Consider the following 25,068-nt stretch of genomic DNA (forward strand, 5'->3'; position numbering starts at 1 on the left):
GGTCAAGAAACTCTTGAAGCACAAGTGGAAACCCTTACCAGTCTCTAATAATTGTGTACATGGATTTAGATAAATGCATTATTATTATTGCACTCTAAAAGCCCCATCTGTTGCCGTTTTTAACAGTTCTGGTTACGGTTTTACACATAGGGGAAGTGTATAGGAAGTCTCTGTTTAGAACCACAGTGGACAAAATGCAAATAACAAAGTCCACAAGTGCGGTTTTTGCATTGTAGTAATAATAGGGGGGAACCATTATGGGGGGATCCCCTTTGTGAGGGGAAGAATGGTTTATTATGATTACTGCTATAATGTGCTTTTATTTTTGTACAGCTAATAGCAGAGACAATCCCGCTTTGAGTTGAATAGTTAAAGGTGTTTTCTGACTCCTGATCATCACCTTGGCTATAAACTCCCTATGGCACCCTGGTTAATTGGTCAGTTTACTACTGTTAGAAGCTCCCTACCATTGTTGCAATGCAGAGACCAGCGACATGACCTCTAGAACAATCTTCTGGTTCTCCTCTACATCATGTGCTGTCCATCCATCACATGATCATCTCATGGTCTTTACGCTACCCCCAATATACATAATGTTAGTCTTCTTTCCTGTTAACCCTCTCACAGCCTTGATGCTGGTCCTCAAGCTTACTCTTCTATGTCTCCCTGCCCGCATGTTTCTTCACCACAATACAGAAAAAGAATCAGTCCTGAAGACATCATACTATTAGCCCCATAAAATGTAATCACTGGAAAATGATAGATAAGTATGTACATTTTACCAATGATTACCGGTAGATTTTATATAGTATGATGTTTTCAGGACTGATTCCTTTTCTTTACTTTAAATCCTGCATCTATTGTTATCATTTTGTTCTTTATCACAATGCATACACTGTTATGTAGCAGACAGGCTGCCCAAGCTTTGGTATCACTTCTCTGAATACCATCCACAGCCCTCTGCATAACTATACGTGTTGTGTTGACCATGCTTTTACAGACATTTTGTAAAAATAGTGCAGTGTTAAAAAAAAGGCATAATTTTACTGCTATTTGTAAAATAGTGTTAAAATTGTGTCATCTGGTGGTACCACTGTTATGAAGATGCTTGTGGGCAGGGAGTGTGAACACAAACTAAAGGGTCACAGCACTATTTTCTGGTGAGGTGAACTTGCCAATGGGATGTGCTGGGTGGGGATGCAGACTGCTATTAGGAGGAGTGGGAGGCAGCAGAGTGGGGATGCAGAACTGCTAGGAGGAGTGGGAGGCAGCAGGGTGGGGATGCAGACTGCCAGGAGTAGTAGTGGACGGAGCAGGGTGGGGATGCAGAACTGCTAGGAGGAGGAGTGGGAGGCAGTAGGGTGGGGATGCAGATGGCTAGGAGGAGGACTGGGAGGGAGCAGGGTGGGGATGCAGACTGCTAGGAGGAGGAGTGGGAGGGAGCAGAGTGGGGATGCAGAACTGCTAGGAGGAGTGGGAGGGAGCTGGGTGGGGATGCAGACTGCTAGGAGGAGGAGTGGGAGGGAGCAGGGTGAGGATGAAGAACTGCTAGGAGGAGGAGTGGGAGGGAGCAGAGTGGGGATGCAGAACTGCTAGGAGGAGTGGGAAGGAGCAGGGTGGGGATGCAGAACTGCTAGGAGTGGGAGGGAGCTGGGTGGGCATGCAGACTGCTAGGAGGAGGAGTGGGAGGGAGCAGAGTGGGGATGCAGAACTGCTAGGAGGAGTGGGAAGGAGCAGGGTGGGGATGCAGAACTGCTAGGAGGAGTGGGAGGGATCAGGGTGAGGATGAAGAACTGCTAGGAGGAGGAGTGGGAGGGAGCTGGGTGGGGATGCAGAACTGCTAGGAGGAGTGGGAGGGATCAGGGTGGGGATGCAGACTGCTAGGAGAAGTGGGAGGGAGCTGGGTGGGGATGCAGACTGCAAGGAGGAGGAGTGGGAGGGAGCAGGGTGGGGATGCAGACTGCTAGGAGAAGTGGGAGGGAGCAGGTTGGGGATGCAGAACTGCTAGGAGTGGGAGGGAGCAGGGTGAGGATGCAGAACTGCTAGGAGGAGGAGTGGGAGGGAGCTGGGTGGGGATGCAGACTGCTAGGAGGAGTGGGAGGGAGCAGGGTGGGGATGCAGACTGCTAGGAGGAGTGGGAGGGAGCAGGGTGGGGATGCAGACTGCTAGGAGGAGGAGTGGGAGGGAGGGAGCTGGGTGGGGATGCAGACTGCTAGGAGGAGGAGTGGGAGGGAGCTGGGTGGGGATGCAGAACTGCTAGGAGGAGGAGTGGGAGGGAGCTGGGTGGGGATGCAGAACTGCTAGGAGGAGTGGGAGGCAGCAGGATGGGGATGCACACTGCTAGGAGGAGGAGTGGGAGGCAGCAGAGTGGGGATGCAGAACTGCTAGGAAATGTAGTGGGAGGGAGCAGGACAGTGCTGAACTACTTAAACTCCCCTAACCAGGAAGGGTTTCTGCTCAATAAGCAGCTGTACATGATCTTCATAGGCATACAATGGAGACAAAGTCTATGGAAATGTTCCCTACAGTGAGACAGAGATTGCAGCAAGCTGTGGAGTGAGCAGTTCTGGCTTTTATGATTGGTGAAGGTCTGAACATCCAGAACTGGTATTATTAAAAAAAAAATAATAATAATTTTACATGTCAACAGTTTGTGTTTTTTTTAAGTGACAGGCCACTCAGTTTGCTGTAGATACATCACTATGATCACTCTTTGTTTTATTTTTATGTAAATGCCTAAATCCTGGGTCGCTGGGTCTTCCTCTTGTGAAGGTAAAATCTTCTATCTGATCTGGGCTTAGTTGTGTGTTCAGAGGAGGAGTATCTGGCAACCAAAGTGCCAGGAAACCCACTGTTGGGGTTATTAAAGGGGATATTCAGGCTTAGAAAAACATGCATGGTATTCTTCCACACAGTCATTTTTCTAGTACAGATTACACAGTGCAATTGGGCAGTAATATACACCAGTAAGAAATGCTTGAGCTTCCATACAAGGTCCATGCACGCAGCAATGATATTAAGGGTGCGTTGACACCTATCTGCAGCAGATCTGCAGCAGATTTGAAGCTGTGTTCAGTTATTTAAATAAAATCTGCTGCAGAAAATCAGCTGCAGATCCTGTAGGTGTGAACGCACCATAAAGGGGTATTACGCTCATTTTACACTTTTCATATTTTGCTAGCTTGGCGGAGAACATAGGCTATTGTTACCTCTCCATGTTCCCCTGTGTCGTCATATGTCATCTTCGCGTTTCCAGCTAAACAATCTTGACTTCACTTCCAAGATGGACTCGTCTCGGCAGTGACAGCCTGCTCAGCCAATCACTGGCTGAAATAGCTCAGTGCTGCACCCAGTGCTTAGCTAAGTAGGCTTTCGCTGCTGAGACAAGTGTGTTTCGGAAGTGGATGGGGAATTGTTCAGCCAAGGACCTGAAGACGATGTACCAGGACACCAGGGGGTGGTATTCTCCACCAGGGCAGCAAGATATTAAAAGGGGTTATCTAGTGCTACAAAAACATGGCCCTCTCTTGTCTCCAGATTGGGTGGGGTTTGAAACTCTGTTCCATTGAAGTAAATGGATCTTAATTGCAAACCACACCTGACCTGGAGACAAGAGAGTGGGAAAAGTGGCCATGTTTTTGTAGTGCTGGATAACTCCTTTAAAAGTTTAGAATGAGATGAATACCTCTTACTTCTCTACTGGACTTCTGAAAGTCATAGCCTAGCCCTTGCATAGATCCCTGAAGCTGCAATATTCCCATTCATTCAGTAATGCACATCTGGTGGCAGCAATAAGGCAGTATGTGAAGGGTCTTTAACAAGTTTATCCAGATTATTAAATTATTAGATAAGTTGGCTCTTTGGAGGAGTCATTCTTTATATTTTACCTTTAGTAGCAGCTGTGCTTTACTTAATGGGCCTAATGCCCCTATTCCACCGGTCGTTAAGAGGAGCAAACGAGCGCTCGTTTGGTCCTCGTTCCCTGCTCGCTGCCGCTGCTATTCAGCGCGGCTGCAGCGAGCGGGTGAGTGCGGGAGGGGCGGTGGGGAGTTGCGCGGGAGGGGCGGTGGGGAGTTGCGCGGGGGGGGGGTGCTGCTCGGAGGATCGCTGATCGTCCGGGCAGCCCATAGGATATAGCAGCGTCTGCTGCCGATGCTCCTATTCAACGGATCGACGGCAGCAGATCGTTGCTGTATCAGTCGCTTGTTTTTCAACATGTTCAAAAACAAGCGACTGCAACGATCAGCCGACATGAACGATGTCGGCTGATCGTTGTACTCTATTCCACGGGACGATTATCGTTCATAGCGGCCGATATCGGCCGAATACGAACGACATTCGTTCCGTGAAATAGGGCCTTAAGTAAAGACCATCAGTTTTAAAACCCAGGATAACCCCTGTACCCACAAGCAGTTTTGTGGACATGCATGTTATAAAACCTTACCTAAATATATTTCTGGTAAATCAGCTCGACAATCATTGCACTTTCTCTTTCAAGTAGGACCATGCTTCTTTTTGTGTGTTTGACTTCATTCAGTATATTGTACATATCTCTTTCCACCATTTACTCATACAAACTATAGAGTGTGCCATTTGAAGGATTTTTAACTAGTAATGACAGAGCAGACATTTCATTACGAAAACTTTTATACTTTTTTTTTTATATTTAACTGGCAGCTTCGTTTTTTTTTTTTTTTTTTTATATATATATTACTCCACATTGATTCTATTCTGATATCTGGTAGCAACCAATAGGGTATGTGCATACTAAGGAATAGGCGAGGAATTATGCTTTGAGTGAATGGGAGAGCGCGAGCCTGTCCGCTACCGCTGCTCTCCGCTCAAAGAATGAACATGGTTATTCTTTGAGCAGAGAGGAGAGGGAGCGGACAGGTGCGCGCTCTCCCATTCACTCAAAGCAGCACACTGAGCACGGCGGGAATTGCGCCGTGTTTGCTCAGTGTGAACCCAACCCTAAAAGAGGAAAGTTTTCTGCTTGAAATTCCTCGCCTATTCTGCTCTGGTAGAATTTAAACAGAATTTAACCCCCCATTGACTTCTATAGGATCCCTCTGACATGTCTATTCTTTGGGCAGAAAGTGGATCTGCGGCAGAAAATTCTGCTCGGAAATTCTGAACAATGAACAACGGAGCAAAAATACCATTGAACACAATGGGACATTTGCTCTGTTCATATTTTATGGGAGGAATTTCAAGCGGAAATTAAGAGCGGATTCCTCTTCAATTCCTCACCTATTCCTAAGTGTGCACATACCCATATCCATACACTGTCAGTTATCTGGAGCATTTCTGTAATATCAAATATATAATCATCTCCAAAATCTGGGTGCCTGGTATCTTTTCACCAAAAACCTGTATGTGCCTGGATGTAAACTGTCTTTACTTTGTCTTCTGCAGGTCACCTAGCTTCTAAATGGTTGATTGCTTTAAGTCTTATATGTATGTATGTTATCGTGAATACTGTATAACTTTGATGTGTACTTTTAAACTAAATGGTTTTAATAAACGCCTGATCTGTAAAATAACTCATGGCTCAATTTATGGAGACTTCTTCTTGGTTAAAAAGGTTGGCCACTTTATAGTGAAATTGCTCAGTGTACAGTATTAGTAAGTGTACTCACTGTATATACTGTCAGCAGCTTCCTGTGTACCTCATAGAGCTAATATCAGACTCCCCTCCTCCAGGCTGGGCTGCCCTGCTCTGTGGTGTTTTGGTCCATAAGATTTCTTACATGGAGGAGCATGTGACCATGCCCCGCCCCCCAGTGTCCACCACTGAGCCTGTATGTATCTATGGAGGACACAGGGGGCGGGGCATAGTCACATGCTCCTCCATGTCAACCATTTTATGGACTGAAACAAAACCGAGCAGGGCAGCACAGCCTGGAGGAGGAGAGTCTGATTTTAGTTCTATGGGGTACACAGGGAGCTGCTGTCAGTATATACAGTGAGAACAGTTACTAATACTTTGTACTGACCTATTTTACCATAAAGTGGCCAACCCCTTTAAGGATAGTCTGGGATTAGAAAAAAAATTTTTTTTTCAGAAACTACACTTGGGAATCAGACAATAAAACTCTTATTTCAATCTGTCCTTGCAGCACTGAGATATAATCTTTTACCCCCCCCCCCCCCCAGTAGAACACCATCCAAATTTGCATAACACTTCTAAGGTGGGTGCATAAACCTCCCTAGTTTGATCCTGACATGTCTCTAAATTTCTCACTGATAAATTTTATTGTACTTCTTCTTTCCAAGTTTTTTTTTTTCTTTTTCATCCCAACTGATTTTTCTCTAAGAACAAACGTTGAATAAGAAAAGAAAAAAAAAATGTTAGGGGCACTCACATGTTTGGTGAAACACAGAACCCACAGCCAAGTAAGCTGTATAGTGGAATGAATTTCCGCTTGGTATCATGTATCCATATGATGCAGAGAGCAGGGAAAGTGATTAAAATACATCATCATTACAGTGTCAAAAAGATTCAAAGTCTGACATCCGAACCTTAGTGCCTGATGAAAGTGAGCTCCAAGATTCTGCGCTACAGAGGGATCAAACTTCAGTTTGCCCAGGATATGAAGACAGAACTGGTAGAATGGGTTGACGTATACATATCCGCAGAAAAATCTACCTTCCTAGTCACTCCAATGAGATGACATACTTGCAGCGGGAGATCAGTGCTGTGTATATAGAAGTCACCCAGGAGGCGTCTAATTACTGTATGTGGGGGGAAAAAAGTGTTTTTATTAATAAAAAAAAATCTCATCCCCTAATAAAAGTCAGAATCACCCCCCTTTTCGAATTTTATGAATAAAAAAAGAAACCTATTTGGTATCGCCGCGTGCGTAATCGCCCAAACTATTAAATTATCACATTTCTGATCTTGCGCGGTAAACGGCATAAGCACAAAAAATATTCTTAAGTGCTAAATTGCGCATTTTTGGTTGCATCAAATCTAGAAAAATTGTGATAAAAAGCGATCAAAAGTTGCATAGACGCAATCAAGGTACCGATAGACCAGAGGATATAAGCGCTACAAACATGGGAATAGAGCAATTTTAAGGAACAGCCGTTTAATGCGGATTGTCTGTTTTTTGTAGTGTGTGAACATAGCCTAAGGGTACAAACCCACTTGATGTATTTGCTGCGTGAATCAGTCTTAAAAATAAGCAGGCAAAACGCAGGTTGGCTTTATACAATGTGTAATACATTCCACACACCATCGCTATTAAAGAAGTCAGGCGAAAATTTTTATTCAAGTATTGCCCCCTATTACCAATATACATTTATTATGGGAAATGCACTTAAAGGGGAAGATTTATCAAAGGATGTAAAATTTAGACTGGTACAAACTGCCTACAGCAACCAATCACAGCTCAGTTTTCAGCTCTGGTGAAAGGAAAGGAGCTGTGATTGGTTGCTGTGGCCAGATTGCACCAGTCTTTGGCTGGGTTAACACTATGGATTCCCCATGGAATTTTGCCGTAGTTGATTGCGTAGTGTGAACAGGCCCTAATAGTGGTGCAAGCCATTTAAAAATTGGGAGCATCTTTGGGCTATGTTCACACAACCAGCCGTCATGTCATTTTGAAGCCAAAAAAAAAAAAAAAAAAGGCTATGTTATGCAAAACAAAGAGGTGTGAACATAGCCTCAGATTGACTTGTTCCAGCTAAATAGCTATCTAAAACACAATGACAATGTGGCTCCAGTGTTTTAGTGCAATTAGCACCAGGTTTTGGGGTCAGTTTTAGTTCTGCCCAGTGCCCCTCCATGTGTATCCACACATAGGGAAAATAGGCCCTGCATTCTGCTAACAGCCATAGCCTGATAGTACCCTAATATAGCAAAGAGAAAGCCATTGTCCCCAATCTGACCCTCTTCAGGAGAACTACAACTCCCAGCATGCCATGATGGACGGAGGATGTCAGGGCTTTATGCAGTGAGGCAACAATTGGAGAGCCAGATTCCAGGAGGTAAAGTGTGTGTGTGTGTATATATATATATATATATATATATATATATATATATATATATATATATATATATATATATATATATATATATATCTGATAATACTTTAACTTCTGGAATCTGGCTCTCCAGTTGTTGCCTCACTGCATAAAGCCCTGACATCCTCCGTCCATATATATAATAAAGGCCATCGCTGGAGCTCTCCAGCCCACACTGCACGTCCCCACAGTCCCCATCGCTGGAGCTCTCCAGCCCACACTGCACGTCCCCACAGTCCCCATCTCTATCATCCCCCGTACTCTCCTCCCGCAGCTAGGAGGAGCTACGGGTCACTTTACGGCTGTTCTCCTCAGAACCGGAAGTTTTGCAGCAGCGACCGGGAGAAGAACATAAACAGAGGTGAGAGCCGTGTATTGTGCGGGTATAGCCGTGTATGTGGCGGCCTCCCTGTGCACGTCCATGGGCCGGGGATGGTGGCGGGTCACGTAGGCAGGACACACAGTGCGGACCCATAGGTGCCATAGCCAGGCTGCTGCTGCAGTGCTGACATGGACAGGGATGTGTTACACAAGAGGCACCCTCCTCCTCTTGGCTTCTGCTACATTCACACTCGGATTAGGGCTGGAGCTGTACTACCTGTGGCTGCCACCTGTTGTAGAAGCACAAGTCCCAGCATACTGTGACAGGACTGTGTATGCTGTCAGGACTGTGCTGGTGAGGGAGCAGGCCATGGTTATGTGTACACACCAGCACAGCTGCATGTATAATAGGAGCAGGCTGACGCCTGGCTGTGTATGGAAGGACTGGCTGTATTATGGGGGTATACAGGGCACCTGCAGAGCCTGACTCCTGGCTGTGTATGGAAGGACTGGCTGTATTATGGGGGTATACAGGGCACCTGCAGAGCCTGACCCCGGGCTGTGTATGGAAGGACTGGCTGTATTATGGGGGTATACAGGGCACCTGCAGAGCCTGACTCCTGGCTGTGTATGGAAGGACTGGCTGTATTATGGGGGTATACAGGGCACCTGCAGAGCCTGACCCCGGGCTGTGTATGGAAGGACTGGCTGTATTATGGGGGTATACAGGGCACCTGCAGAGCCTGACTCCTGGCTGTGTATGGAAGGACTGGCTGTATTATGGGGGTATACAGGGCACCTGCAGAGCCTGACCCCTGGCTGTGTATGGTAGGACTGGCTGTATTATCAGGGTATACAGTGCACCTGCAGAGCCTGACCCCTGGCTGTGTATGGAAGGACTGGCTGTATTACGGGGGTATACAGGGCACCTGCGGAGCCTGACCTCTGGCTGTGTATGGAAGGACTGGCTGTATTATGGGGGTATACAGGGCACCTGCAGAGCCTGACACATGGCTGTGTATGGAAGGACTGGCTGTATTATGGGGGTATACAGGGCACCTGCAGAGCCTGACCCCGGGCTGTGTATGGAAGGACTGGCTGTATTATGGGGGTATACAGGGCACCTGCAGAGCCTGACTCCTGGCTGTGTATGGAAGGACTGGCTGTATTATGGGGGTATACAGGGCACCTGCAGAGCCTGACCCCTGGCTGTGTATGGAAGGACTGGCTGTATTATCAGGGTATACAGTGCACCTGCAGAGCCTGACCCCTGGCTGTGTATGGAAGGACTGGCTGTATTACGGGGGTATACAGGGCACCTGCGGAGCCTGACCTCTGGCTGTGTATGGAAGGACTGGCTGTATTATGGGGGTATACAGGGCACCTGCAGAGCCTGACTCCTGGCTGTGTATGGAAGGACTGGCTGTATTATGGGGGTATACAGGGCACCTGCAGAGCCTGACCCCGGGCTGTGTATGGAAGGACTGGCTGTATTATGGGGGTATACAGGGCACCTGCAGAGCCTGACACATGGCTGTGTATGGAAGGACTGGCTGTATTATGGGGGTATACAGGGCACCTGCAGAGCCTGACCCCGGGCTGTGTATGGAAGGACTGGCTGTATTATGGGGGTATACAGGGCACCTGCAGAGCCTGACCCCTGGCTGTGTATGGAAGGACTGGCTGTATTATGGGGGTATACAGGGCACCTGCAGAGCCTGACCCCTGGCTGTGTATGGAAGGACTGGCTGTATTATCAGGGTATACAGTGCACCTGCAGAGCCTGACCCCTGGCTGTGTATGGAAGGACTGGCTGTATTACGGGGGTATACAGGGCACCTGCGGAGCCTGACCTCTGGCTGTGTATGGAAGGACTGGCTGTATTACGGGGGTATACAGGGCACCTGCGGAGCCTGACCTCTGGCTGTGTATGGAAGGACTGGCTGTATTATGGGGGTATACAGGGCACCTGCAGAGCCTGACTCCTGGCTGTGTATGGAAGGACTGGCTGTATTATGGGGGTATACAGGGCACCTGCAGAGCCTGACCCCGGGCTGTGTATGGAAGGACTGGCTGTATTATGGGGGTATACAGGGCACCTGCAGAGCCTGACACCTGGCTGTGTATGGAAGGACTGGCTGTATTATGGGGGTATACAGGGCACCTGCAGAGCCTGACCCCGGGCTGTGTATGGAAGGACTGGCTGTATTATGGGGGTATACAGGGCACCTGCAGAGCCTGACTCCTGGCTGTGTATGGAAGGACTGGCTGTATTATGGGGGTATACAGGGCACCTGCAGAGCCTGACCCCTGGCTGTGTATGGAAGGACTGGCTGTATTATCAGGGTATACAGTGCACCTGCAGAGCCTGACCCCTGGCTGTGTATGGAAGGACTGGCTGTATTACGGGGGTATACAGGGCACCTGCGGAGCCTGACCTCTGGCTGTGTATGGAAGGACTGGCTGTATTATGGGGGTATACAGGGCACCTGCAGAGCCTGACTCCTGGCTGTGTATGGAAGGACTGGCTGTATTATGGGGGTATACAGGGCACCTGCAGAGCCTGACCCCTGGCTGTGTATGGAAGGACTGGCTGTATTATCAGGGTATACAGTGCACCTGCAGAGCCTGACCCCTGGCTGTGTATGGAAGGACTGGCTGTATTACGGGGGTATACAGGGCACCTGCGGAGCCTGACCCTGGGCTGTGTATGGAAGGACTGGCTGTATTATGGGGGTATACAGGGCACCTGCAGAGCCTGACCCCTGGCTGTGTATGGAAGGACTGGCTGTATTATGGGGGTATACAGGGCACCTGCAGAGCCTGACCCCGGGCTGTGTATGGAAGGACTGGCTGTATTATGGGGGTATACAGTGCACCTGCAGAGCCTGGCCATTCCCTGCTGTGTATGGAAGGACTGGCTATATTATGGGGGTATACAGGGCACCTGCAGAGCCTGACCCCTGGCTGTGTATGGAAGGACTGGCTGTATTATGGGGGTATACAGGGCACCTGCAGAGCCTGACCCCGGGCTGTGTATGGAAGGACTGGCTGTATTATTGGGGTATACAGGGCACCTGCAGAGCCTGGCCATTCCCTGCTGTGTATGGAAGGACTGGCTGTATTATCAGGGTATACAGGGCACCTGCAGAGCCTGGCTATTCCCTGCTGTGTATGGAAGGACTGGCTTTATTTAAGGGTATACAGTGCACCTGCAGAGCCTGACCCCTGGCTGTGTATGGAAGGACTGGCTGTATTCTCGAGGTATACAGGGCACCTGCAGAGCCTGACCCCTGGCTGTGTATAGAAGGACTGGCTGTATTATCAGGGTATACAGGGCACCTGCAGAGCCTGACCCCTGCCGGTGTATAGAAGGACTGGCTGTATTATCAGGGTATACAGTGCACCTGGCTATTCCCTGCTGTGTGTGTTAGGAGGTGGGGACCATTGTTGCACTGGTGTCCCCAGTGTTGCTGATAATAGGAATAGTGACCAGGATGTGACCCTGATTGTCAGGCCATTACATCATGTGTATTATGGTGTGGTGAGGGTCACGGGGCCCCACAATACTTCTAGGTGGGGTGAAATGAGTATTCCCCATCAGTGACACACATCACATATCCACAGGAGTCAGGCTGTACGGTCCCCACTGAACACTACACTAAGCTATCTTCTTCCAGCCCATGAAGTTGAATGGAGTTGCTCTGTGCATATCAGACCACCACTCCCTTAGCAACATTTGTGTGATTTTTGTGATTGGAGGGGCCTACTGGTCTGCCCCCTGCTGATCAGACACCTATGCCTATTACACAAAGGGATTATCGGCCGTGCTTGGGCAATTACCAACCGTTCTGGTTGATAATCGCTTGGTGTCATAGGGCTTGTTGAATGGTCACGATCAGCCGACATGCACAATGTTGGCTGGTCGTGATTTTTCTACATGGTGAAAGAAAAAAATTAGCACAGCGGAGGTCTGCTGCGCTTCACTCTGTGTAATAGGAACGGTGGCAATAGCCTATGGGCCGCCCCTGTAGGTTCCCACGGCTCCCCACTCTTTCCCGCTCTGTCTGCGCATGTAATAGCACAGACTGCAAGCAGGAAACAAGGAGTAAGGCTGGGTTCACACTAATGTTTTTCTTATTTGCTAACGGATCCGTCCAAAGGATAAGCAAAAAAACTGATGAGCAGACTGGTGCAAACTGATTGCAAAATGTTCACTTTTTTTCATTGTCAGTTTGCATTTTGGCTTTAAAAAACTGACTTTTGTCCATCAGTTAGCATCCGTTTTTCTATCAGCTTATTTTTTTCCTTTGGTTTCTCACTTCTTCTGCGCATGCTCAGTGAAATAACTGATGAAAACTGTTAACTTGCAAACGGATGTCAACTGAAATACCTTCAGTTTAGATCCGTCCTCATTGACTATAATGTGAAAAAAAACGGAAGTGCACTTTCCGTTCGTGATCCGTTTTTTCAAACTGAGGAGAAAAAAAGCTGCATGCAGGATTTTTTTTTCCGTTCACAAAAACGGATCACTGACAGAATACATGCAAACGGAGCACAAATATGACAAACGGAGCACAATAAAAATACATAGAAATGAATAGAATGTTAGACAGATCAGTCAGATTCCATTTATGTTGTTTCCTCTTGAGCATCAGCCCGTGTAATAGGGCCTTTAGTCTCAAATGCACTGTGTAGTGCCAAACTTATCCAGTGACTTCTGCCACGGGAGCCTGTAATGAGGGCATCTATAAGGTGCTTGGAACTGGTTAGAAGATCATGGTTCACACTAAGAGACTGGAGGAGGGGGGGGGGGCTTTTTGCTGCTCTTACAGTCCTGTTCTTCTGAAAAGGACCTGTAGAAGGGGTCCCTGTCAGTCAGTCACTGTTCCTGAGTTGATGTTCCTGAGCACTTTTCCAGAGTACTGGTTTGGGAAGAGCCAGTGATTGGCTGTATTTTCCTTCTAAAGGACCGCCAGCATATGAGTAGGATGTTGTGCAATACTTAAAGGGAACCTGTCACCCCTCGTGCCGGGGTGATAGGCTCCCGACCCCCCGTTAGAGCCCCCTATACTTACCTAATCCCGCCGGGTCCCGCTTCTGGAGATGGTCGGGTGATGAAGATCTCAGCCGCTGCAGCCCGGCGCGCGCGCTGAGAGATGAGTCCAACACTCATAGAGAATGACGGAGCGCTGGACTCTCCTGTCATTCTCTATGGGTGTTGGACTCATCTCTCAGCGCGCGCGCCGGGCTGCAGCGGCTGAGATCTTCATCACCCGACCATCTCCAGAAGCGGGACCCGGCGGGATTAGGTAAGTATAGGGGGCTCTAACTGGGGGTCGGGAGCCTGTCACCCCGGCACGGGGGGTGACAGGTTCCCTTTAACCATATTACTCACTGTATTGTGGGGTAGTCTTTCTTGGACCAATTTTTTTTCCTGATGCTCTAAAATTGTTACTAGTGGAAAATATCCCAAATGTGGCATATAATAGAGTATGTTACTACTGTATTTCAAATCCATGTGAATGTGGCCTTATGGGTGTAGTAATCTATGATTCCAGGTGCTACTAAATATCCTTAGGCAGATCCTTACTTGCTTTAATAGTAATGTCATATGATTATACTAGTAAACAAGTAGTGACAATACCTTGTGATAGGTGCATTGTGTACAAGTGTCATCTGTTACAAAAAGGTATATGCTAAGCATAATACATTTCCCCTGAGACTTAAATCAAATCTGTACTAACTCCTGATTTCTCCCCCCCCCCCCCAAACCGCTGTTACTATTGCATAGCCACCTTTAGTGCCCTGTCCTGGGGTCTGTTTGGCTGCTGATATCGGTATCTGCATAAAAAAGCATATTTTATTCTGTCGTTGCAGGGTCAAAGGCCCTAGGCCTGCAGTGCCTCTCTTTTCCTCCCCTTTCTTTTTTATAGTAAGGCCCCTGGGTAAATTTTATTAAAGTATTGTATTTCCCAATAGTTATACAAACCACCAATATACACTTATTACGGGAAATGCTTATAAAGTGTTTTTTTCCCTGCACTTACTACTGCATCAAGGCTTCACTTCCTGGATAACATGGTGATGTGACTTCCTGGATAACATGGTGATGTCACGACCCAACTCCCAGAGCTGTGTGGGCTGTGGCTGCTGGAGAGGATGATGGCAGAGGGACACTGAAGGACGCAGGGCACAGGAGGGACACTGAGCATCCCTCTGCCATCATCCTCTCCAGCAGCCACAGCCCGCACACCTCTGGGAGTCGGGTCATGACATCACCATTTTATCCAGGAAGTGAAGCCTTGATGCAGTAGTAAGTGCAGGGAAAAAGTTCCAGTAGCGATAACGGGGAGAAGCGAGGAGAACACGGGGAATGTGGATAGCGATGTATAAACCTTATTATCTTACACTTTTAAAGCAAGGGCTGCATGGACATCGCTAATGTATATACAGACCTTGCTGCACGATTATTGAGCTGTCTAATAGGCTCAGTAAACAAGTGTCCATCCACCTGATCGACCCTCGTTTTCATTACTCAGAAAAGTGGATAAAGAGAAAAATCCTTTTGCTATGTTGCAGTCATTTTGTATATTAAGTTCTTATTCATTCTGAACAAAGTCGGAGTGATAAAGGGGACTGAGAACACCTAAGCCACTGGTTGGGGATACACAATCGCCCTGATTTATCAGTGCTGTTTAGCTGCTAGACCCAATACACTGAGACTATGAAACTAGACAAAGATGATGGAAATGTATCACAGTGGCCCAGACTTTTTGATAAAGTTGGTGCATCCTTAGACTGTGTGGTTTCCATTTTAAACTTGTCTAACTTTAATGTCAACTTGAAGATAAGGCTGGGTTCACACTACATTTTTGCAATCCATTTTTTGCAACTGTGTGCATCCATTTTTCCATTGACTTCCATTACAAAAAAAATGGATCAAAATGGGGTTGACCACGTTTTTGTGTACACTAAAAAAAGTGGATCTGTTTTTTGTTTTTTTTTTAAATGGAAAAATGGATCAAAATGGATGCACACAGTTGCATCCGTTTCATCAGTTTTTCATCCGTTTTTATTCCAAAAAATGGATGAAAAAAAAGAATTGCAAAAACGTTGTGTGAACTTAGCCTAACTTAAAAACATTCCATGTCTAAATTTTGGTGTATTGTGTTTTTTCCCCCACTTTGTTGATCACAGCAAATACCAGTATAGTACAGTAGTCTCCAGCTATAACATCCATGATACTATTATGTGCACCCATAATGCTGACAAATGCAGAACTGCTTTTGCTTGTGGTTCAGTTTAGAGCATTGTGGACATGCCTTGACTGGTTCAGCATTATTTCTTGACAAATCTCTGATCAGCAGTTCGTGTGACTATAGTCTCTGAGATGGAACAGTTGTACAAATGGTTTGTCAAGTGGAACAAACACCTCTTCACTTATATATTGCAGTACCTCGGTTTAAGAGTAACTTGGATTAAGAGTGTTTTAGTTTAAGAGCTCACAGTTTTTCAAAATTGTGACTTTGTTTAAGAGCATTGCTTTGGTTTAAAGCGACCCTGTACCCACAATCTGACCCCCCCCCCCCAAACCACTTGTACCTTCAGATAACTGCTTTTAATCCAAGATCTGTCCTGGGGTCTGTTCGACAGGCAATTCAGTAATTGTCCTAAAAAACAACTTTTAAATTTGCAGCCCTGTGCCAAATGGGAGTATCTGTGCCCTAACTTTGCACCACCCCTCCGCCCCTCCTCCCCACCCTCCTCATCATTAGGAATGCTCCAGTCAGATTGCCTCCTATTCCCCACCTGTGTCAGCCCGGCACATGGGCTGGATCGTTAAGCACCTGTGCAGTGTTCAGCATGGAGAAAATGTTCCAGTGGCATTCCTAATGATGAAGAGGGTGGGGAGGAGGGACGGAGGGGGTGGTGCAAAGTTAGGGCACAGATACTCCTGTTTGGCACGGGCTGCAAGTTTAAAAGTTGTTTTTTAGGACAATAACTGCATCACCTGCCGAACAGACCGCAGGACAGATCTTGGATTAAAAGCAGCTATCCGAAAGTACAAGTGGTTTGGGGGGTCAGATTGTGGGTACAGAGTCACTTTAAGAGCTCCCTGTACTGGGTGGAAGCGCAAGTTGGGGAGGGACATGGTCTGCATAGCGGGGTCTACAGCTCTGTACTCTGACCCAGGAAGTCTCCCCCACCTTCCAAATCATAGCAGATCCACTTCAGGCTGGGGCTTACATCAGGGGACAGGACTGTTGAGGTAATCTCTACATGGCTGTAACCCCTTTCTCCCCAGACAAAGAGTGCTGCATGTATGTGCCCACATATGTCCTGCTCATTCCTTCATGCCCCCTGCAGTCTCTGTCAGTCCTGATTGGTCCATGCTGAAAACACACCCTTCCCCCATTGCTGTTATGTGACCACACAGACCTCTGACAGCAGCCCTGATTCTCTATTCTAGCCTGTAGTACTACACTACTTCATTATAGGGATCTACAGTTCCATTGTGTGTTTACAAACTGCTGCTGTTTCCTCAGGTTTATGCATTTACTATACATTATACACCACATGCTGATTGCTATACTGTACAGAAACTTATAATATCACATATTCAGCTGTTTATAAATGTTTGTTTCAACTGTTCTACATGTTATTCAGAATATAAAATCATTATTTTTGGGGTGTGGAACCAATTGTCTGCATATCAGTGATTTCTTATGGGAAAATTTGCTTTGGTTTACGAGTGGATTTGGATTACAAGCACAGTGCCGGAACAAATTATGCTCGTAATCCAAGGCACCACTGTATGTATACTTGCAAATAAGGATACAGGCCCTACAATGTGGGGTGACTATTGGTTGAATAGTATGATATTGCCCTGTGTAAAGGCCCTATTACATGGAGTGATTATCTGCCGATAATACAAATAATAAAGATGATGCTTACCTCTCCACGCTCCCCGTTGTCCTCCTGCCTTGTCTCTATGTCTCCCTAAGACATTTCTGAACCCGTTTCTGCAGTGACAGCTGCTTAGCCAATCAGTGTTGTCCCATCTCAGTCAGTGATTGGCTAAGTGGGCTGTCACTGCTGAGATCGGCTTGGTAGCAGCTGTGGTCAATGGGGGGGCATGAAGAGGTAAGCATGATTTTGTATTATTTTACTCCTAAGAGCAAGGGCTTCAGGGACATTGCTAATGATGTCTGAGCAGCCCTGTCTGCACTGTTATCAAGCTGTGTAAGGCTATATGCACACTGAGAAAACCGGACAGAGCACTTGCCGCAGATTCCGCAGCTCGCCCCCGCTTGTGACCACGTGCATCTCCACCGGTCCCGTAAACTTCATTCTATGCTCAGACAGATTCTGCCATCCGCCCAAGGAATGAACAGGTTCATTCTTCGGGCGGAAGGTGGATTCTGCCTGACCATAGAATGAAGTCTATAGCACAGGTGGAGATGCGCATGGTGACGAGCGGGGGCGAGCTGCGGAACCCGCAACGAATCCGCCTTGATTCCTCAGTTTGCATGTACCCTAAAGCTCACTTACAGCGAGAGTCAGGCCTTTTACTGTGACCTGTAGTTATGTTATCACATGAGAATATGAAAATGAAACAGGGTACATGGAAAAAAGAAATTACCCCTCCCTCGTCAAAATACTACTGACAATTTTTACTATATAAAACTAACAGCTCCTACAGGCCCTTACTGGGCCCCCCAAAACTCATAGTATTTCACACTGTGCCCCCTGAAATTTATTATAAAACATACTGTACACCCTGACATTTATTACATTACACACCATATACAATAAAATTCATTATAATATACTCTGGTCCCCTTTAAAGGTTTTATAATATACACTTGTTCACACTTTTAGTAATAGAAAAAGATTTGTCTGACCCAGTGGGACAAAGCTGTAGTATCTAAGCACAACTACTATTGCAAAAAGTGGGCGCCAGTACAGAACACTAAATACTGTGCAGCACTCACAGTGATAAAAGATTACCCACATGATGCTACAGAACAAAATGCTCTATACATAGAAGTATAGAATGCCTTAGTAACACTGTAAAAAAAGCTTGATGACAGAGCCCCCTCCCAAGCTGCAGATGGTGGGCGCCCAGGGCGGTTGCACTACTTACCCAGTGCTACAAAGCGCCCTGTTTCCAATACAGACAACAATATAAGTAAAAGCTCATGGTGTAACTGTAATAGAATTAAAGGAATATTTAGTTACTGACTAATGAAATCTCATGTCCATCACATCAATGAAAAGAATGTTAACTATTAAAGACAAATGTTCATGGAGTCCTTACAGTAGCTAATCTGAGTAGATCCCATCTCCGATTTTGGCTACTTTCACATAGAATCATTTTGGTCAGCATTGTTTTTCAGCTTTTGTAAACCTATTCAGAGAAATGGTATATTGTCATTCTGCTGTGAGTGTGTAAAAGCCAGCCCCCTTAACCCGCCTCCGTCCGGACCATACTTTACCTGGTCCCACTGCGAGTATGTAATCTCATTGAAAATGACACTTTGGTATCTGCAGTACCATGGAGGACTTTACTACTTACCGGTCCCCATGCCCCTGCAGTGCTGTTTTACCCCTCATGGACCCATGACAGTGTCCTGGATCTCCTGCTGCACTAAGTGGCCGAGCGGGCAATCCATCAGCCGGGTTGTGCGGACAGGAACCCAGGAGAAAATGAGTGTCGGCAGTGGTCAGTAGGCCTGTGACACGGCGCTGCAGGGGTACAGGGACAGGTAAGTAAAGCTTCTTTATTATGCTCCCACCACCTGCAGCCAATTTATAATTTTGGTCAGAGTTCCCCTTTAAGAGGCAGTGTTGAGCCATGTAACCTGTAAATCTAGCACTGGAGTAAGATAGAAGACTTAGATCTTTTAGCAGTTGCTGTGTGTGTCTCTTTTTTGCCTCTGTCTCTGTAAATCTTTTCTAGCCGTGTTTTTCTGCTCACTGTATTATTTTGCCTGCACAAGGCATTAGTTGTGTAGAACAATGAGCATTGTGCCTCCATGTATAATGATTATTAGACTTAAGTAAATTGTTCTTGTGTTTTTTCAGGTTCAGACGTGGTAACATTCTGGATCTCAGCTGACCTCCAAGAATCTCCCTGCCCTGAGCCAATGCTGGATCTGGAGGTTGTACCAGAGAGATCCCTGGGCAACCAGCAATGGGAATTTACGTTAGGTAGGAATTATACTAAATTCAAATTATTTTTATTGCAGGAGGAGAATATGTAACATTTACATGTAGTCATACAGAGGTGGTGGTCTCGATGTCACCACATTGTGTAAATACACCCTTAGGTTCATCATGTTCATCAAGTTGCAGTCAAAATTATTAATAGTGAATACAAGGGTTACATCCTTCAAGTGGTGAACTATCTGGCAGAAACCAAGATATTGCTGAGCATATTACAGTGTCTATTGGAGGCTTAGGCCTTATTCACGCGTCCCGCAAAGTTTTCCATGACTGCGGATCCGCATTGATTTCTATTCTGGTATTCACACATTCTGCTAAAGATGGGCTCATTTACAGAAGGACCGAATCGCCTCATTCCTACCTGCATGCTTCTCATCAGGCTGGGGGTTAGATCGTCCATTTGTTCGTGTCCTTGCTAGTGACTTTTTGTACTATGAGATTTTAACTCATTGCAATAAAGTACAGAATTTGTATCTCAAGATTTGCCAACCTTTTTCCTTTTTTACTGGAGGCTTTGAAGTCTGCTCCGCTCCGTTTTGCTCCTGGATCCATCTTTTCCCAGCACCCGGGGAGGAGCTTCTGATTTGCTTAGAAGTGAATTCATTGTATGACTGTCTTTTCTGTTATCAGAATGCCCTATGAAACTTGTTGTGCTTTGCTTGATTTTTGTGTATTGTGTGAAGCAGAAAGACATTGTCGTATAGTATACAGTATATGTTTTAGATGGTGACACATCAGGAATATAGGTTATGTATTATTATATGAGGAACATCCTGTTCCTATTTGTTTATGAACTATTTGGCATACTTCTTATGCCATCACCTGATTGAAGGACTCTGGCCGCTAGTTTCCTGTGTCATTGTGACACTATAAACATCCTGAAATGAGTGATTTTTGGGAGCAGCTGCCTTCCTCATTTTAACTGTTTCACCATTGTTGAGCAAAGTTTTAGGACTAAAGGAATTCTCACTTATATTGTTATGCTTACAAGTGCAGTAAGGATGAAGATGTGTAGGCCTCTTTCATATGTTCTGCAGGCTGAATTGCACACCCATAAATGCGCACAGCACTACAGACCAATTTGTTTGTATGGCCCTGTTCACACGTCTGTCTGTGTTACTGAGCTCTGGATCAGTACATGCAATTTAATAATTGCGTGTTTTACAGTTAAAAAAAACATAAAATAAAAAGTGTAATAAAAAAAGTTTAAAAGTATTAAAAAAAAACCTTATAACCCCCTCCTAATAAAAGTTTAAAATACCCTCTTGCCCATTATAAAACTAAAAATCTAAAAAAAATTAAACATCTTGTATATCGTAGCGTGCAGAATTGTCCAATCTATGAAAAATATAACATTATTGTTTCCGCACAGTGAACGGCGTAAACGAAAAAAGCAAAACAATAAAACAAAAAGCACCAAGATTGCAGATTTTTTAAAAAAAATATAGATCAGAAAATTTTTTATAAAAAGCGATAAATTTTTCTGTTACACCAATATGATTTTAATTAACCCCTTAAGGACAGAGCCTGAAATGGCCTTAAGGACAGAGACAAATTTTATGAATATGACCTGTGTCACTTTAGTCATTAATAACTTCGGGATGCTTTTACCTATCCGGCTGATTCTGAGATTGTTTTCGCGTGACATATGGTACTTTACATTTCTGGTAAAATGGAGTCGATACTCATAACGAATCTTTATGAAAAACACCAAAATAACGTGAAAAATTGTGAAAAAATGCATTTTTCCAACTTTGAAACCTTCCTGCTTATACAGAAAATGGTTATGCCACATAAATTATATATTAAATAGCATTAGCAACATGTCTACTTTATGGTGGCAGCATTTATTAAACTATATTTCATTTTTTTTTTAGACAATAGAAAGCTTAAATCATTAGCAGCAATTTTCCAAATTTTCTGTAAAATTTCAAAATCAGATATTTTCAGGGACCTGTTCAGGTTGAAAGTGTATTTGAGGGGCCTGTATGTTAGAAAGCCCCACAAAGCACCCCATTTCAGAAACTGCACCCCCCAAACTCTGCAAAAGCACATCCAGAAAGTGTTTTAACCCTTTAGGGGAGTCACAGAAATAAAAGCCAAGTGTGTAAGAAATTTGAAATTTTTTATTTTCTGTGCAGAGATTTTATTGTAATCCAATATCTTTCATAATGATAAACCTATTACCAGAGAAATGCACCCCAATATTGATTGCCCCGTTTCTGCAGTTTATAGAAATACCCCATATGTGGCCGTATTGCGCTATTTGACGCAACCACAAGCCTCAGATATAAAGGAGCGCCCAGTGAATTTCAACGCCTCCGTTATATTTGGTTATTTTTGACCGTACTACTTCAGGTTGGCAGAGGCTCTGGGGTGCCAAAACCTAAAAAACACCCCTAAAGGGACACCATTTAGAAAACTACACCCCTCAAGGAATGTAACAAGGGGTGCGGTGAGCATTTGGACCCCAAAAGGGCTTCACAGATTTTCAGAACAATGTGGTGTAAAAAAGGAAAAATTCTATTTTTTACACTAAAATGTTGTTCTAGCCTTCATTTTTCATTTTTACAAGGGGATAAAAGAAAAAAAAAACACCAAACGTGTAGCGCAGTTTCTCCCGAGTACAGAAATACCCCACATGTGGACATAAAGTGCCAAGCGGGCGCAGGACGAGCCTCCAAAGGGAAGGAGCGCCAATTGTCCTTTGCAAGCTGGATTTTACTGGAATGGATTTCAAGGGTCATGTCGCATTTACAGACCCCTCGTGCTGCCAAGACACTGGAAAACCCTACAAGTGACCCCATTTTGTAAACTACACCCCTCAAGGAATCTAACAAGGGGTGCAGTGAGCATATGGACCCCACTGGTGACGGGCACAAATGTGGAACAATGTGACGTGAAAGGGAAAATTTTCATTTTTTCACTTTCTCGGCACAAATGTGGCCGTCATCAAGGGGTCCATATCCTCACTGCACCCCTTGATAGATTCTTTGAGGGGTGTAGTTTCCAGAATGGGGTCACTTGTGGGGGGGGGGGGGGGTTCCAGTGTTTTGGCAGCACGAGGGCTCTGTAAATGCAACATGGCGTTCATCATCCATTCTGGCCAAATCCAGCCTCCAAAATCCAAATGGCGCTCCTTCCCTTCGGAGGCTTGCCCTGCACCCACACGGCGCTTTATGTCCACATGTGGGGTATTTACGGACTCAGGGGGAATTGCTCTACACATTTTGTGTGTTTTTTTTTTCTCTTTTAACCCCTTGTAAAAATGAAAAATTTAAGGCTAAACCAACATTATAGTGTAAAAAATGTAATATTTAATTTTCACGCCATATTGTTCCACATTTGTGCCAGTCACCAGTGGGGTCCATATGCTCACTACACCCCTTGTTACATTCCCTGAGGGGTGTAGTTTCCATAATGGAGTCAATTGTGGGGGGGTTCAACTGTCTTGGCAACACAGGGGCCTTTTAAATGCAACATGGCCCCTCAAAATTCATTCCAGCCAAATCCCGCCTTCAAAAACCAAATGGCGCTCCTTCCCTTTGGAGGCTTACCCTGCACCCACATGGCGCTTTATGTCCACATGTCGGGTATTTCCATACTCAGGGGAAATTGCGCTACACATTTAGTGTTTTTTTTTATCTTTTAACCCCTTGTGAAAATGAAAAAATCAAGACAAGATCAATGATTTAGTGTAAAAATTAAACATTTTTTACACTAAATGTTGGTCTAGCCTTGATTTTTTTCCTTTTCCACAAGGGGTTAAAAAGGAAAGTGAACACAAAACGTGTAGGGTAGTTTCCCCTGAGTACGAAAATACCCCACATGTGGACATAATGTGCCATATTGGCACAGGGCAAGCCACCAAAGGGACAGCGCCATTTAGAGGCTGGAATGGAGGATGGAGGCCATGTCGCATTTACAAAGCTCCTGTGCTGCCAGAACAGTAGAAACCCCCCACAAGTGACCCCATTATGGAAACTACACCCCATAAGGAATCCAACAAGGGGTGCAGTGAGCATATGGACCCCACTGGTGATGGGCACTTACGAAGAACATGTGCCGAGAAAATAAAAAATACAGTTTTTTTCATTTTCACGTCCCAAATGTGGCCATCACCAGGGGGCCATATCCCCGCTGCCCCCCTTGTTAGATTCCTTATGGGGTGTAGTTTCCAGAATGGTGTCACTTGTGGGGGGTTTCTACTGTCCTGGCCGCACAGAGGCTTTGTAATTGCATCATGGCATCCTCTAATGGGAATGGCAGCCATACCTTCTTAGCTGGGGAAAAGGGACCATTCTAATTTATTTGGGGGTATTAGGCCAATTATTAGTTTATAAGGTTGGAAATGACAGGTGTCCATCAAATTCAACCTGTGTTGATCCAGAGGAAGGCAAAAAACCCTCGTGAGGCAGACGACAGTAGCCTCATCACAGGGGAAAAATTCCTTCCCGACTCCATAATGGCGATCAGAATAATCCCTGGATCAACGTGACCCCTGAAATAGGAATAAGGGACAGAATTTAGATAATGTAGAACCCCAGTGACGTGTGGTGCACCTTGAAGCGATCCAGTATGCAGAGGCCGGGGTGATCAGGACAGGCGTCACACTGGAAAATGGTGTCCTTCCTGATCCCCCTGTTACGCCACACTCTGTACTTCTTCTGGGGTCTCCTGTTTTCCAGTGTGGGGGACGTCACCTGGAAAATGTTGTCCTGGTGCGATCGGGGGTCCTTCATATCCAGAAGCGCTGGGGCCGCTCCATGGCTGCTAAATATTAGGGCTTTATTACGGCTTCTGATATTTTTGGATTGTGCCGCAAGCTACAGTAGCTCGGGCAGCGAGGGACCAGAAGAGGGGGGCGCTGGTATAAATGTTATCCCCATACGGGTGGTGACCTTTATCCAGCAGTGGGAAGATCAGTTCCTGGACGATCTCCCCACTAACTCCGAGGATGGGGGGGGAGGGGGCATCTGGGGGCAGGATTCGGGTGTCCCTTCCTTCATACACTGTAATGGTACATGTACACTGTGGAATGGCGAAGGATAACCCTTTGTGCATTCCGCAGCTGGCACCCGCCGGCGGACTGATGCAGGCGTGCGTCTCCGCTCTGTCCAAAGAATGAACGTGTTCATTCTTTGGACGGACAATGGAATCTGCCCGTGCATAGAATAGAGTCTATGACACGGGCGGAGACGCGCGCCTGCATCAGTCCGCCGGCGGGTGCCAGCTGCGGAATGCACAAAGGGTTATCCTTCGCCATTCCGCAGTGTGCACGTACTCTAAATCTGTAAGTGTACCCTGAGGTACGCTCACAGAGTTTGTAGAATTTCACGCCATACCGTGATCTCTTATTGGGACGGTACTGGCGGAAAAGACGTGTCTGGGGGGCAGCGTACGCTACGCTACCCCCAGACACGTCACTTGATGATGATGATGATGATGAGGATGTATGGAGGAAAGAAGGATCCCCCCATTCAT

General features: G+C 45.9%; 1 protein-coding gene across 1 annotated transcript in view; it reads left to right on the forward strand.

The window, feature by feature from the left end:
• The first annotated feature begins 8,317 nt into the window (after positions 1 to 8,317).
• Positions 8,318 to 25,068, forward strand: part of PHAF1 (phagophore assembly factor 1) — a 35,538-nt gene continuing 18,787 nt past the window's right edge. Inside the window, exons 1-2 of the mRNA XM_069965970.1 lie at positions 8,318 to 8,392; positions 19,444 to 19,569. Of these exons, the coding sequence (XP_069822071.1) occupies positions 19,506 to 19,569 (64 nt within the window). The 5' untranslated portion in view covers positions 8,318 to 8,392; positions 19,444 to 19,505. The remainder of the gene's footprint in view (positions 8,393 to 19,443; positions 19,570 to 25,068) is intronic.

The sequence above is a fragment of the Dendropsophus ebraccatus genome, chromosome 4 (assembly GCF_027789765.1).
Source record: "Dendropsophus ebraccatus isolate aDenEbr1 chromosome 4, aDenEbr1.pat, whole genome shotgun sequence".
Lineage (NCBI taxonomy): Eukaryota > Metazoa > Chordata > Amphibia > Anura > Hylidae > Dendropsophus > Dendropsophus ebraccatus.